Source organism: Carassius auratus, linkage group LG36F (assembly GCF_003368295.1).
Source record: "Carassius auratus strain Wakin linkage group LG36F, ASM336829v1, whole genome shotgun sequence".
NCBI classification, from domain to species: Eukaryota; Metazoa; Chordata; class Actinopteri; order Cypriniformes; family Cyprinidae; genus Carassius; species Carassius auratus.
In genome coordinates, this window is record NC_039295.1 from 1,837,284 (window position 1) to 1,853,555 (window position 16,272).

The 16,272-nt window shown below is 41.0% G+C and overlaps 1 protein-coding gene across 1 annotated transcript; it reads right to left on the bottom strand.

Annotated features, from left to right (window-relative positions):
- Positions 1–318: 318 nt before the first annotated feature.
- On the bottom strand, positions 319–16,025 carry mettl1 (methyltransferase 1, tRNA methylguanosine). The gene is made up of 6 exons (XM_026240817.1): positions 15,770–16,025; positions 15,489–15,628; positions 11,698–11,882; positions 2,290–2,403; positions 747–848; positions 319–608 (listed from the first exon to the last, which is right to left on the bottom strand). The coding sequence occupies exons 1-6, from the start codon at positions 15,847–15,849 to the stop codon at positions 489–491; spliced, it is 741 nt and encodes a 246-aa protein (XP_026096602.1). The 5' UTR covers positions 15,850–16,025; the 3' UTR covers positions 319–488.
- Between the last annotated feature and the right edge of the window lie 247 nt (positions 16,026–16,272).

The window sequence follows — 16,272 nt, forward strand, 5'->3', positions numbered from 1 at the left end:
TTGATCTGTGCAGATTTCTCTCCTGATTCAGACCAGAACACTTTTCACTGGAGGAAGTGTTATCATGGATTATAGACTCTATGTGTTTGAGTTAAAAACATCTTCACGCTGGATGTGTTTCATCTTTCGTCTTCTCCAGATGTTCACTGATGGACTGGAGTGCTGTGGATTATTGGGATGTTTTTATCAGACTCTCATTCCGACGGCACCCATTCACTGCTTATGTGTGTTTGTTTATGTTTAAACTCACTTGTATGAGAACACCACAGAAGCCTCATAATGAAACTCTCAGTACGGTGTTCAGCAAACTCAAAAGGATCATAAAGTATGAGTTTATTTGCATCGATATGTAAATCGAAAAAACAGAGAGAGGCACTTAATATAACAAACATTTAATATAAAGAAAATGTCACGAACGGTGTTCATTTTGCTTGCTGATAATCAAATCATTGGAAACAGAAGAGTGCGACGGCTTCATCCGTGGAGCGTCACGTTTGAGGATCTTCCACCCTGCGGAAAACTGCTAAGAAATTCTTGCCTCCGTTCCTCTGGACCTTCTTTCCCTCCTCCGTACACGTCCCCAGATGACTAATGATGATGTCATCAGCCTGCGACGCAATCAGACCAAATATCACGTTAACCAACCCAACACACAAATACAATCAACGTGCTTTAATACGATTCCTGTGTTCAGGAATTCAGGCTTAATAAATGAGGTCTTGGGTCTTAAGTCGATGTAAACGTACCAGTTCTTGATCAGACACTCTGCAGAAGAGAGGATGATCGCTGAAGTGTTTGACGATCCAGTGGTGAACCTCCTCAACATCAGTGTTTGTGTACACTAAACCCTGCACAGGAACACCAAGACCAACAGAACACACATTGAAGGACTGGCCACCACACGTTCATTCACTGAATGATTAAAGGGGTCTTCAGATGCCCATTTTCTACAAGTTAATTCTTTAGGGTCTTAATCAAAAGTCTGTAACATACTTTGTTAAAATCTTTCAAAGATTGTGTAGAACAACACCCTTTTACCCTGTCAAAATCAGCTGTTTTCAGCAAGCCGTTTCAGTGCATGCCTCTTTAAATGCTAATGAGCTCTGCTGGCCCCGCCCCTCTCTGGGGCCACAGAACTTACTTATTAGCGCATTAATAAGAAAGGCGATTTGCAAAAAAACTTCCTCTAGAGGTGAAACTACATCATGAACAATTTGCGCAAACAAATGCATTTCGGCAGATCGGGGGCGCACTTCCTTCAAAAATAAAAGCCGTCTTCGGCGACACAGATGTGGGGATATTATTTATAGAGATTAGAAGAATACCTCTGGGTGGATTTTATCCTTATAGGGTGGATGTGTTCACACACTGCCAACACACATTTATGTTCAAACAACATGTAAGTGTTAATTTAGCATCCGATGCCCCCTTTAAATGAGAATTTCCCTGCAGAGCCGTTCAGGACGTGCACACACAACACACACCTCTGCATCGCTTCATCTGAACTATTGATTTGACTCTTGCCCAGCACATTTTACATGAAAATCAATGCCACGGTCCTGCCTTAAATACTTTGAACTGTAACAGATTTCCATGACAGAGAGGGTCAAAATAGCAGCAGAGCAAACACGGGATCTTATCGGCCGTGTCATTGGCGTTTACTCTGTAGACAGCGCAGACAGAATAATGAGAAGATGAGATTCTGGGAAGTGACACAGGTCTTCAGCAGCCCCTTCGCTCTTACCAGCAGTGGGAAACTTTATTTGACGTTAATTGAGTCTCAACACACCTCATGTTACCTTTGTCCTCGCCGCTTCCATCTTCACTGAGGCCAGACCTCCATATACACTGCTGACTGTGCAGTCAGTCTGCATTAATAACCCACCATCACAAACACAAGCCTGGCATTGTTCTGTTCTCATCGACCTCCCCCAGCACCGTCACACGCACACACACACACACACACACACACACCTTCAGACAGATGTGCCACACGAGAGGCCATACAGAGATAGTATGACACGTTTCCTGTCATACCATATGAATAACACTAAGGTAAAGCAAATAAATAAAAATGGATGCTCTACAAGGCCTGACAAAGAGCATTTACACATTAAAGGACTGAAAGCTGTACTGCTCTGACTGCGGGAGGGAGGTGCGTTCAGGTCAGTGCTGCGGGTTAATTAAGGATTTAAACCGGTGCAAAATGTGCGGGCAATTAAAGTCTTGTGCTCGACATCGTGCATTCATTTATTTTAAATGGCTCATTAAAGAGGAAAGTGCTCTTACCCCGACTCTGAGTGTGTATGCATACTCCGCCAGTAACGTAGGGCTAATAATGCGCCACTTGTGCTTGGTTTTCTTGAAGTGTGGATCCGGAAAGAGAAAGAACATCTTGCTGAGCTGCGAACGACAGAGAGGAGTTATTTGTAACAAGCACACTGTAGGTGCAAGTAAGTGCACATACTATTAAATAGAGGACAAACCATAACTTTCTAATGGCAGGAATAATTAGAATGAATATATACATACACTCACATAAAGGATTATTAGGAACACCATACTAATACTGTGTTTGACCCCCTTTCAGCTTCAGAACTGCCTTAATTATACGTGGCATTGATTCAACAAGGTGCTGAAAGCATTCTTTAGAGATGTTGGCCCATATTGATAAGATAGCATCTTGCAGTTGATGGAGATTTGTGGGACCATCCAGGGCACAAAGTTCCCGTTCCACCACATCCCAAAGATTGGGTTGAGATCTGGTGACTGTGGGGGCCATTTTAGTAAAGTGAACTCATGGTCATGTTCAAGAAACCAATTTGAAATGATTTGAGCTTTGTGACACGGTGCATTATCCTGCTGGAAGTAGCCATCGGAGGATGGGGACATGGTGGTCATAAAGGGATGGACATGGTCAGAAACAATGCTCAGGTAGGCCGTGGCATTTAAACGAAATGGCATTAAGGGGCCTAAAGTGTGCCAAGAAAACATCCCCCACATCTTCTACTTCAGCTCTCAACGGAGGTGGTCACATTTCTTTCCTCTCCTCCCCTGCCTTGCCTGCTTCACCTGTCTCGTCTTGTCTACTTTGAGAGACTCTCTCTGCACTGCTTGCCTAAACTAAAAACAATTGGTCTCTCAATGCAATTGACACCATCTTCTGGACGAGGAGCTTGGGTTCGGGGGAACCTGACTGCCCTGCCGGAACGTTTGCAGCTGGCTACACGATGGACGCGTGGGAGATTTGGCGAGTCGTGTGTCTGCTGCCTCTTTCCGTGGAGGACATTGAAGACATCTACCTATTAGGAACCATGATAACAGGTCTTCTGCTGATTGGATTAGGCTTTGCCCGGGGTTATCGGAAAATTCAGAAGACGGGAACAGCTATCCAAAGCCTCACAAGGCTGCCCATCATGATTGAAGCAGTGGGCAGAGCGGTCAGCATTGAGACTGAGACTATTAACCGCAATATGGATACCATCACGGTGAAGCTCACGGCTTTGGAAAGGAAATTGGAGGATTTGGAGACCAAAAAAGACAATCATAGTGACCGTTAAATTGGAATGTGGCTACTAGACCAAAACAACTGGTATCTTATCTTCTTTCAGCTCCACTCCCAGCTTGGCCTTGGCTGGATAACAAATTTTCCCCTTGGAAAGCATGGTAACAAGACGCTCTGCGTTCCTCAACCCGTTTCCCACAGACACCTGCTGATTGTTGACTCTGTCTAGGACCTGACCAAGGCTGTCTCCATGGCGAATTGCTGTGACGCTGTATAATCTGCGGACTGAGGCATCCAGAGAGAATCACAACTGTCCAGGCCTTCTAATACACAAACTCTCACACAGATATGCACTCACCTCCCCACCCCATCCCTCACCTTCGCCACTTTGTACCGCCAGTCTGTCCAGCGGGTCCATGACCAGCGCTTTCTAGTTTCAGGTTTGGACGGCTGCTGCCTGCACTGGATTACCTCGACCCCCCCCCCCAATTACCATCCCCAGTTGCAAAGTTGTGTGTTTATGGTGATTATGTGCTTTTGTTGCTGAGGTGTTTTTCATATTCCCATACTGTATTCCCAAAAGGAGCATAATATGGGTGTTGGTTTTTTTTCTCCTCACTTTCCCAATTTTATGCTGTATTTCTTCCTCAATTCCCTGTCTTCCTGTTCTGTCTACCCCATTGTATGTATGTTGTGTATGTATGGACAGGTTGATGGCTAATTTCGCTGGTACTTGTGACTAGTGACAATAAAGGGCTACTACTACTACTATTACTATTACACCCCCACCACCAGCAGCCAGCCCAGTGGTAACAAGGCATGATGGATCCATGTTCTCATTCTCTTTTACGCCAAATTCTGACTCTACCATCTGAATGTCTCAACAGAAATCATCAGAGACTCATCAGACCAGGCAACATTTTTCCAGTCTCCAACGGTCCGATTTTGTTGAGCTCATGCTAATTGTAGCCTCTTTTTCCTATTTGTAGTGGAGATGAGTGCCCGGTGGGGTCTTCTGCTGTTGTAGCCCATCCGCCTCAAGGTTGTGTGTGTCGTGGCTTCACAAATGCTTTGCTGCATACCTCGGTTGTAACGAATAATTATTTCAGTCAAAGTTGCTCTTCTATCAGCTTGAATCAGTCGGCCCATTCTCCTCTGACCTCTAGCATCAACAAGGCATTTTCTCCCACAGGACAGCCGCATACTGGATGTTTTTCCCTTTTCACACCATTCTTTGTAAACCCTAGAAATGGTTGTGCGTGAAAATCCCAGTAACTGAGCAGATTGTGAAATACTCAGACCGGCCCATCTGGCATCAACAACCATGCCACGCTCAAAATTGCTTAAATCACCTTTCTTTCCCATTCTGACATTCAGTTTGGAGTTCAGGAGATTGTCTTGACCAGGACCACACCCCTAAATGCATTGAAGCTACTGCCATGTGACTGGTTGATCAGATAATTGCATTAATGAGAAATTGAACAGGTGTTCCTAATTAATCGTTTAGGTGAGTGTATATATAATTTTTTTTCTGAGTTAAATTTTACAGATAATTACAAGGTGTCACACTGTACTGTCACTAGGACCCATTGGTTAATACTTATGTCACTTTTTCAAAACTTCACAGTGAGCACAACAGCAGTCTATAATAGGGATGCACCGGTTGACCGGCCATAAATTGGAACCGGCCGTTTTTGGTCTTTTTCCGGCCGATTTTTCCGGAAGTGTGCTCGCGTGCACAGAGTCACAGACTACATTGTAATCGTTCGCTATGTCATAGCGCTCGCGAGCGTATACTGTACCGGTCCGCGCTCTGAACACGGGTAGACCGTGAAGAGATGTTCAGCTCAACTTCTCACGTGTTGGATGAGAAACAAAACGGACTAAACTGTGACAAAACTGAAATGGTTTTTTTTTATAATTATTATTAGAACTTGCATACACGTTTGAAAAGCCAGAAATAAACATCAGTTCTGCATTAGGATGATTATTTTTATTTTACCTTAAAATTTCATAGACTTTATTTGATTTAAAAATCACCTGCTGTAGCACACTCAAAAAAAAAGTGTTTCATTCATCCAATTAAAACATTTTAGGGTAATGATTCACATCTATATTGTTTTACTTGAGACAATAAGTTATTTATTTTTCATTGGCTCAAGTAAAAAAATATAGTGAATCTTTACCCTAATTTTTTTTTTTAATTGGATGAATGAAAAACTTTGTATCTTTGTTTTATTCGCACAAACATTATTTTATTTTAACATTTTGGAAAATGTATTTATATAGCATACTTTTATTTAGTCTCACTGGTAAAGACCTTTTTTTTTAAAACCAAATTTAAAAACTAAAATACTGAATGCTGATTAAGAAACATCTTATTGAATGTGTGTTGATTGTGTTTTTTGGACTGTAGAATTTTTTTTATATTTTATTCTTGTATTTTTATTGTTTACTTTTATTTCATTCCTACATGGCTATATTTATGTATATTTTCATCTGTGTTGTTTTCTTTAATAATTGCAATGTCCATGGAGCGGACCTGACTCACATTTCACTGCTGGTTATATATGCTATATATAATGTTGTATGTGACGAATAAAAATCTTGAATCTAGAACTATGCAGTTGTTGCCTTTAATTTCACATGGTTACAGTTAATCTTTTAATTTAAGGCCACTTCTATGTAGTTTCAACCCAATTCAAAAACCAAAGCTAAATGCTGATGTCTGTACCATCTATGTTTGTATTGAATGTAGGCTACTTAATTGTGCAGTTACTGCTGTTAATTTCAGATGGTTACAGTTATTGTTTTCAATAGCCAAAAGCCAGTTTAGCCTATTAAATACCAAATATCTTGTTTATGCACACTTTCCTTCTTTCTTGTTTGTTGATTAAAAAAAAAAAAAAAACGGAAATCGGTATCGGAATCGGCCAATTTTCTAGTAAAAAAATCAGTATCGGAATCGGCCATGAAAAAACATGAACGGTGCATCCCTAGTCTATAATAAAAAGACCCAACAGTCTGAACCCAGAATTTGGGTGAGAAAAATAACCCAGCATTTATTTAGAGTGTAATGTTCATATTTTGATTGTTGTTCTGTGTGATTTTTTATTTCCAGTCCATTTTAAGCCACGATATAATAATTTTTAAACAATAGATGACTTAAAACAACCCAGCACAGTGGGTAGCAATGAACGAAAAACTTTATATTGGGGACTATAGAGTAAATAATGGATAATGTAACATTTGAGCCCCTTTCACACTGCACGTCGGACCCGCAATATTCCCGTTAAAACTGCCTGGTCACCTTCTGTGTGAAAGCAACCACGTCCCGGAATTGATTACCGAATTGAACCCGGGTCGGGGACCTAGTAACATTTCGGTAATCGATCCGGAACGAGCGCTGTGTGAACAAATGGCAGATCTAATTCCGTAAGTGATGACGCGCGTTATCGCGCGACTCTTTTACCGGCTGTTTTGAAGGAAGATCAACATTCGCGACGAAAACATATGTGCAAACTGTAATGAAGCAGAGATCAGTTAGTTCCTCACTTTCCGCGCTGACGCCGAGATCACTTGCTTGCTTCAGTTAAAGTATAACGTGCCAAGCGTTGTCGACTCGTACATTACACGTCACGCGCTGATGTCATGTGTCGTTACATAAATCTAGCGACCAGGGAACAATTACAGGAACACTTTACCCCTGTATTTGCCGGAATGGCAGTGTGAACGGGGCTTTGGTGGCAAAGTGCTGATTAGTTGTACCTCTTGAATTCCCTCAGTGGCCAGGTTTGAGCACCTTGGTTTAAAACAGCCGCTCAATATGGTGGCCATGATTGTTCTCACCCTTCTGAGGTGGATTTATCCAGTCTGGAACACATCAAGTGTGCACAAACACAGGCTCACTAGAATGATACATCCTTATCTAGTGTCTGCACTTTTTCTTTCCAGTGTTAACAGTGATAATGTCTTTGTACTCGTATGAACTTTCCCCACACAAGAACTTGTCAATGTGGGTGTCTACTATTTCTATCCTCATAGGTCCAGCAGGGGAGCGGGGAAGGATTCAAGTATCACCAGATTCACTGGACCCTGAGCCCCATGCTGAAATAACGGCAGAAGGTCTGGGAACCTCCGCTGCTTGGAATGGCCAAGCCTGCCCAAGAGGCCATAGGAGTGACCGGTAAAACAACCAATCACGTTTACCGGTAGTATTGTGCCACGTCATGTTTAGGGATATGGAAATGTCCCTACAATAACAGACCTGTGTGTAAAACTTATGGACATATTTAAAAGGTTATATGCCACAAACTTTCAATTTTTCACAGGCTTTTGAAAATCCAGCATTTAGTTGATCATGATAAGCAATCATCGTCACAATTGTAAACGTGGTGATTTTCTTCTTTCTAAGGGGGTTTGGCATCATGGCATCTTTGTTTCCAGGCAGAATGTTAAAGAACCATACACAGACACCTCCCAGAAATCCTGAATAATTTATCCAATCCAATGATGAAACTCTTGAACTTGAGATTCCAGTCTTTCCAATCTTCTGTACAATATGCATCAGATGTTTAGCCAACGATCCATTGGTGTGATGTCTGAGACTGAGACTATCCTGCCACTGAAGTGCCATGGTTCCCCCGGACTGAATAGTGGAATCCGAATCCCCTCGGAAACCCTTCACAACTCTTAATATCAGTAGGGACACTACTATTCTTCTTTCCCATTTTAATATTTTGTTGGTCTCTAAAAGGCCTGATGCCATACCCACCATCTTGCATTGCACAGCGCAGCAGCCGATGGCATCGTCCTTTCTTGTTTGTAAATGTATGTGAAAGCCCGGTCTTGGACGGAGAATCAATAAAGATGTTTCTCCGGCATGATGTTAGAAGAAGAGCTGCCTGGACAGATATCCCTGGTCTGCCCTCTCCACATGGAGCCGGCTTGAGGAGGGAGCACTCCCAGGTGTTCGGTGCAAGGAAAAGCTGGAGGCCATATGGCGGGGACGATGCTTAGGGGGTGAGGGGGTTGTATAAGACTAAACATCTTAGATCACCCCCTTTACCAGGTTCCCAAAGGGAGTAGGTGTGAGAGAGGAGGGCAGCGTTGCAAACAGGACTGGTGGCATGTGATAAGGTGCACCTGAAGCTAATTAAGTCTTGTCTCTACCGTGGTTATATTCCCGATGTGCTTCTCCTCGAGAGACTCCGCATGCTGGAGTCCTCAAACGCCCAAGAGAAGGCAGAACTTAGACCTGTAGCCCTGTGCAGAAGCAATGCACTGCCGCCAGACAAGAGCAGAAATTGTCAAGCTATTCTGCTTCTCAAACGCTGTGCTTCCAGCTTTAAAGAAGCTGCTGTCCCTCGTGACCCAGTGATGGCTTGTGCTCTGGAGCACGAAACCCAAATTTCTGCTCACTGAAGCCCATGCAGACGTGTGAGGGGTTGAGGACTAACCTGCTGCTGGCCTGGAATTCCCCGCTTTCTGAGCGTTTATTACACAGCTGCTAATATTAGAATAACTCTGCACACTGGTTTTTATTAGCCAAATAAATAAAGACAAACTGTAGGATAATTACTGGGAGCAACAGGGCCTCTGGCTGTCTTTTTAAGCCCTATCTCACAAGGTGGAAAACACACTTTGTTTTAATTAAGGCTTTACTAAAAGAAAGCAGCGAGAAGGGTGCTGTAAATAGAACTGTGGGTCTGCTTTTGGGTTGTGCATGTACGTTTCATGCCAAAAGCCCTCCGGCTCTGAAGGATCAGTTCAGTCTCATTCGTTTCATCCTCTTGTCATGTTCAGGTGTGGTGACGGTATTATTTACATCCCTGAGACGCAGACATGTTTTGGTTTCGGTGGAGTTACGGATGTTCGAGCTATGAAAGACTTTGTCCCTTTAACTTTGTGCATCTCCGCGAACAGTTATTGCAATTTAATGATGCATGACTGAAGTCAAGTGAGGCTACAGACTCATTAGTGAAAAAAAGTAACTACACAACACTACAGTCAGGATGTAAGCCTGGCATTTTCTACAAAATAAATATGGCACAAAGCATTTTAAAGGTGTGGTTGATTGGGACTCCACTTTTTTAAGGTTAGTAAGTGTGTAATGTTGCTGTTTGAGCATTAACAACATCTGCAAAGTTACAATGCTGAAAGTTCAATGCGAACAGAGATGGTCTTTTAAAGTTACGTTAGTTTAATGTGTACAGTTACGGCTTGTAGGGACTACAACGAGCTTCTTCTCGTACCTCAGTTTTTACGTCAGGGTTCGGTATGATTTCAGTACAGAGAGGGAAAAACTAAACATGCTGTTGTTTAACTAAACAGTGGTTTACTGGATAAACTGCTCTTTTTTTCTTTATATAAATTGTTATAATTAAAATTTTCTAGTTTGAACTGTGGTGTTTACAGCAGTTTGTATCGCCACATCAAAGAGCACCAAAACAGCATTTATTGTTTACATTTCCAAGAAAAAAAAAAAAAAAGAATGGATATAATTTGAAAGATGATACTTTGTTTCTTATCAACTAAGAATATGTAACACTGAAAGATTCCAGTGAAGTTCCACTCGTGCAGTTGTTGTTTTTTTATCATTTGCAGTTACACATTTAGTTCATTACAAAAGCAGCTGTTAAACTGGAATTGCCCAGATCAGGCTTTTGAGATTTCTGCTGATTTTTGATAGGAAGAGATAAATAAGATCACCTTTCAAAATAAAAGAAAGGATCGTCACGAAAGGTCAAATCGTCTGATAATTGAAGAGATTCAGTGACCTTGATGAAAGCTTGTTTCCATCATGGGATAATGAAAGGAATTGCAACTTTATAGCTCACCAATCTGACTTTTTTCTCAGAATAACAAGAAAAGGTCTGAATTGTGAGATATCAACTCAGAATTATGGGATACAAAGGTTGCAAATCCCTTTATTGTATCCCCTCATGGAAACAGGCTTCTTTAGAGCTCTATGACATAATTGTTGTTTCAGTTTTGTGCATGTTTCTACATGTTGATAATTACTTTGATTTGCTAAACTTTCGTTTTTCCAGGAATAATGATTGAGAGGGGATCAGTTGATTGGCTGGTGATGTGAGGACTGAACCCGCTCTAGGAGTCTGTCTTCTGACCCTGGTTTGTGAGGTGCATGATGGATCTTCCTCTTCTCTGCTGGGCCGTGAACTTATAAAGGGCTTGTTTTATTTCCCTCATCTGCAAGTCTAGACAATCTTCTTTGCACTAGACATTACACATAAAACATGTCTTTGCTTCAGTATTGCGTCTTTGAATATACGAGTCCATGGCTTAGAGAGTGTGCTGCTGGATTGGACATATCCCAGGTTTATTAATGTTCAGTAGATCAGTGGCCTGCTGCTGTTAAAACACCTCCATATAGATCTGCTGCAGAGAAGACCTGAAGACAAGTCGAGGCAGAGCTGTAGGGAAAGTGTTTAGGTATTTATTCTGGTGTGGAAACTAAAGCATGTGGATTCTAGTGTTGGTGTGTCCCGAGGCTTGATGATATCTGCTACAACAAGACAAAGAATTGGTGAAATACAGGCCTGCGGTTCACTGTGCCTAACAAGCTTTGCATCAGGATCATTTCATTATGCACTGAAAAAATTATACAATTTTTTTTTTTTAAGATAAGTGGTTGCAAACAATTTTAGGTACATTTAATTAAAAAAATACATATATGCTGAAAGTTACTCAACTACATTTGTTCATTAAAATGCATCTAAAATAAATGAATTGCATCTATTCAACTTTAAAAAACTAAATTCAATTAATCTTTTTTCTTAGTGTGTGTTTGAACTGTGAAAGTGCTGCATTTTTGGCATTCAGTAACAGAACTGATGAGGGGATAAACAAAGCAGCGCTGCGCTAATAAATGCTGCTTTATCAGATCAATTAGAAATGCAATCAAGACACTCGGTTCCTTTCAGAGATAGGATACATATACCTCGTATCATTGCTCGAGTTATTAAGAATGAGTAATGTGTAAAACTATAGCTTGTAATGTTGAAAATGTACGAGGAGAGTCCTGTGATGAGTTTTGGACGGTGCCAGCCCAACTGAACACCTGCTCATGAGAAAGACGGAGACCTCTCAATCTAAGCTCCACAGCGGGTCTCTCTCAAGCATCACACAGTGGCTAATACACACTGCAAACAATGAAAGCCTCCACACACCTGTCCCTTGGTGAAGAAGTTGGGCAGGTACTTCATGGCGTTGCTGCGCAGGCAGGCGATGTTCTGGAAGCTGCCCGGCTCAGCCGCTCGCAGAGAGCGAATGCGGTCCTGGACGTAGTCTGAGACCTTCACCCGGATCTCCAGACCCAGAATCAGCTGCTCGGGGAACAGCTTCGACAACGCCACTGAGAGAGAGAGAGAGAGAGAGAGAGAGAGAGAGAGAGGGAGAGAGAGAGAGAGAGAGGGAGAGAGAGAGAGACACAGAGAGAGAGAGAGAGAGAGGGAGAGAGAGAGAGAGAGAGAGAGAGAGAGAGAGAGAGAGAGAGAGAGACACACACAGAGAGAGAGAGAGAGAGAGAGAGAGACAGAGAGAGAGAGAGAGAGGGAGAGAGAGAGAGAGAGAGGGAGAGAGAGAGAGACACAGAGAGAGAGGGAGAGAGAGAGAGACACAGAGAGAGAGACAGAGAGAGAGAGAGAGAGAGAGAGAGAGACACAGAGAGAGAGAGAGAGACAGAGAGAGAGAGAGATTCAGCAACATTTTACTGTAAAGAGCACTATTCACTTGTTGCAACCCTTCTCATTTTGGCCTCCGGTTCTTTTCAGCATACTGTGGCTTCTTTAGTTCTTCATTCATTATTTGCATGTATTTCTATCTGTATTTGAGATACAGCTATGGGTCATTGCTTGCACACTCAGCCAGAGTTATCAAAGGTCCCTCAACAAGAGGTGCTGGTGAAGAAAAAATAATCAAATTAGAATTAAATGTCATGGATCATTTTTTTTTTGTTACAGTAATGTTACGTTACTTTCACACAGTGTACAAAATCTGTTCAATTTGAGCAGTCTTTGTTGTGTGCCAGTGCAGATCATTCAGAAAAGGGAAAATTACTCTCAGACAGGTATTCAGTTTGTTTTGATAGAGGGAAACGAAATGAAAAGAAAACATTAACCAACATTTGGTTTTTGACAGGATTTAAGCTTCTACAGTTTGATTTGACATGACAAGCCTTAGAGATTTGATGCTTACATTTCCACAAACATCCACTTCTTGTTTACTATACAACCCTAAGAGTGTAGATGGGAAGACTGTGAGGTTTAGACCAGCTCTCCCTGTGATGAGGAGGAGATCATACTGATCCTGACCCCAGCTCTGTGAGTCGTGAGGCTCTATCTAAGAGCAGTGCTGCTAAATGTTGCCCTCTTGCAGCTCTAAGATGTAACTACATTAACCAATGACAGTCAGTCCACAACACAAACATTAACATTAACATGACAAACACACAGCCCTATGAATCCAATCAGTGACTCATCTTCTGTGCACTTATTCATTTTGAGCTGTTTTTTTTTTAAATTAGGCTACAAAAGCATAAAATTACACATGCATATTAAACGCAAGCGTCTAATAATTCAAACAGCTCTTGTAAAGAATTATTTTGACCTGTATTTATGAAAAAAAAAAATGAAAAGAAAGTGAGTTATAATACTGAAAAATGTCTTGCTGATAAACAGGTATAACCTAGTGGTTTGAAAGATAGTGTCAAAGATTATTAAAGATTTTAATTAAAAAATTACAATTAATTAGTATTTTACTGCTGCAGTGATCATTAACAAAAATAGTGTTTTATTTATTTATTTCGTCATCAAATGATTCTTGTTGTAGATAGATGTCTGACAAGATTATTTTATACAAACTTATTATAATGCTGAATTAAATTTTCCCCTGTATTTCATGGTAAAAATGTATGATAGTCTTCTTTTTCCTAATGGAAAAAAATAATAATAACACTTTCTCATACTAATTGTCTGTTACTCTTGTTTGTATTAATACTATTTTTCGTGTCATTATGAATATCCAGGGGTCAACATTTGAAATGGATCTAAACAATTAATCAAAGTTGCATTAAGACATGAATGCATTTTGGTTTTCGAACAACTTTAATTAAAGGAATGAATCAGCTGTTTGAACAAATCTGTTGAATGAAGGACTAACAGTCATCTGGCGCCACCTACTGGTGGTTTGGTTTCATATTTAAAACTCTCTACATGTTTTTCCCAACATTTCTTATTTGTGTTTAAAATATATTTAAACCAACAATTTTTATGAAATTCGTTATGCATTTTATATTTTGCAGTGTAAATAGCTGTAACTTAGTCCAAGATTGGGGGAATTGTGATGATTATTACTTTTTTAGGTCAATAAATTTTTGCATTGACATTTTTTTGTTGTTTGTATTTTTGCATATGTTATCAATTATAGTTCTTAGAAAGAGATCGGACTTGGCAAAATTGGGTATCAGCAGGTCACACTTTAAAAAAATTAAATAAAATCGACCAAGGAAACTGCAGTTGGTGCTTCTCTAGCTTTATACAGGTGCTGGTCATATAATTAGAATATCACCAAAAAGTCGGGACCTGGAACCTGCACAAAGTGCTACAGCTACCAGTACGTGGTTTAAGGATCATGGTGTCCCTGTTCTTAATTGGCCAGCAAACTAGAGCTGAAGATCTTTGGGCTCGGGCTTGTGCTCCGGTCATGTAATGCGTTTCGGTTAGGGCAACTAAAGCAAAGTCTGAGGTGTGGAAAAGTGTTGACCTGTTTATAATGAGAATAACGACATCATCAGTGAGCGCAGGAGCGCGCTGAAGACATCTACAGTGGATTCAATCATTTTCCTCCTCAAAAACATGCAGGTTTAGCCTAATCTAAAAGGTTTTTCAAATGATAACTATATATTCATTGAGTCTTAAAGCCATAATGTGGACAGAGTATTTACGCTAATGTTGGCATTATTCTTTTATTAAATGTCAGCTGATAGTGGAGAAGCAAATCCGGCGGAGCCTTTATCTTAATTTAGTTATTGCCAAATACCAATCTTAATTAAAAATGTATCTTAATTTACTTGGTTAAAAAAGACTGGTTTTTATTGGTGCGTTGGTCTATTTATAGGTTAAATGAGCCTATGTCTATATAGAGTGCTGAGATGTTACGATGCACAGAGGACTTGTTTTATTTCTTTATTCCAAATTCCAAGTGGTCTAGTCTACGTTAGTTATGAATAAATTATGTTAAAAAATGTATAAATGACTCATTCTTGACAAAAGGCAAAAGAGCTGTGTATGCGCACATTTGATTAATGTCAGGCTGTAAACGTGTTCGGGCTTTTAAAAAGCTGTCAATCAAACTGTACTTGTCGGGCTCGGGCCGAAACCTGTCGGGCCTAACTTTTAAGGCCCGATTACAGCTCTACTGCACACTCGCCTGACCTTAACCCCATAGAAAATCTGTGGGGTATTGTGAAGAGGAAGATGCGATATGTCAGACCCAACAACGCAGAAGAGCTGAAGGTCACTATCAGAGACACCTGGTCTCTCATAACACCTGAGCAGTGCCACAGACTGATCCACTCCATGCCACGCCGCATTGCTGCAGTCATTCAGACAAAAGAAGCTAATATTGAGTGCTGTACATGCTCATACTTTTCATCTTCATACTTTCAGTTCGCCAAGATTTCTAAAAATACTTTCTTTGTATTGGTCTTAAGTTATATTAGAATTTTCTGAGATGCTGAATTTGGGATTTTCCATAGTTGTCAGTTATAATGATCAAAATTAAAAGGAATAAACCTTTGAAATATATCAGTCTGTGTGTAATGAATGAATATAATATACAAGTGTCACTTTTTAAATTGAATTAGTGAAATAATGATGATACTCTAATTATATGACCAGCACCTGTATTAACCCAATGCTTAGATATTTTCTCCAATGTTAAATAAGTAAGTACAGGTTACCCAGAAGTCCTCCGTATCCGCAGCCGATGTCCGCGAACTCCACCTGCGCGTTGTGTTTGTCCGGTTTCCCGTTTCCGCCCAGCGGCCGGAAATACTCCGGGTACAGCTGAGACCAGTCCATCTGCTCAGGGCACACCGGGCTACCGACACACACACATCATCATCATCATCATCATCTCTCTCACACACACACACACACACACACACACACACACACACACACACACACACACACACACACACACACACAGAAAGAGAGCACGAGGAGAGAGCGCTCTTACTACTGGAAGCTGTGGTCCGCGATGGGGTTGGAGTGCGCTCTCTGCCGGTAATAGCGCTTCTGCGGCATGGACACACTCATCCTGCTGCTCACTGTGTGCGGTTTAACTCCAAATACAGCGTGCTGTCTTCACTCTCGAAACCTCACATGTGATGTTCTTCTTCGTCTGACAGACAGAGCTGAAGCAGGAGCGCGCTCACCCTCTGCTGGACATGCGCAGAGCTGCAGGCTCGTGACGTCATGAGCACATACGTGACCCTTGAGCACAAAACCAGTCATAATGTCAATATATTGAAATTGGGATGGATGCTTCATCTGAAGCTGAATAAAACATATCTCTATTGATGTCTGGTTTGTTAGGAGGAGAATATTTGTCTGAGATACAACTATTATAAATCTGGAAACTGACGGAGCAAAAAAAAATCACAATATTGAGAAAATCATCTTTAAATTGTTCAAATGAAGTTCTTAGCAATGCATATTACTAATCAAAAATTAAGATTT

Excerpts from the sequence above, each read along its gene's own strand:
- mettl1 (XM_026240817.1), bottom strand. The coding sequence starts at position 15,849 with ATGAGTGTGTCCATGCCGCAGAAGCGCTATTACCGGCAGAGAGCGCAC. Across the intron at positions 15,629-15,769 it reads GCGGACCACAGCTTCCAGTA|CCCGGTGTGCCCTGAGCAGA; the intron begins GTAAGAGCGCTC and ends GTGTGTCGGTAG. Across the intron at positions 2,404-11,697 it reads ACTTCTTCACCAAGGGACAG|CTCAGCAAGATGTTCTTTCT; the intron begins GTGTGTGGAGGC and ends TGTCGTTCGCAG.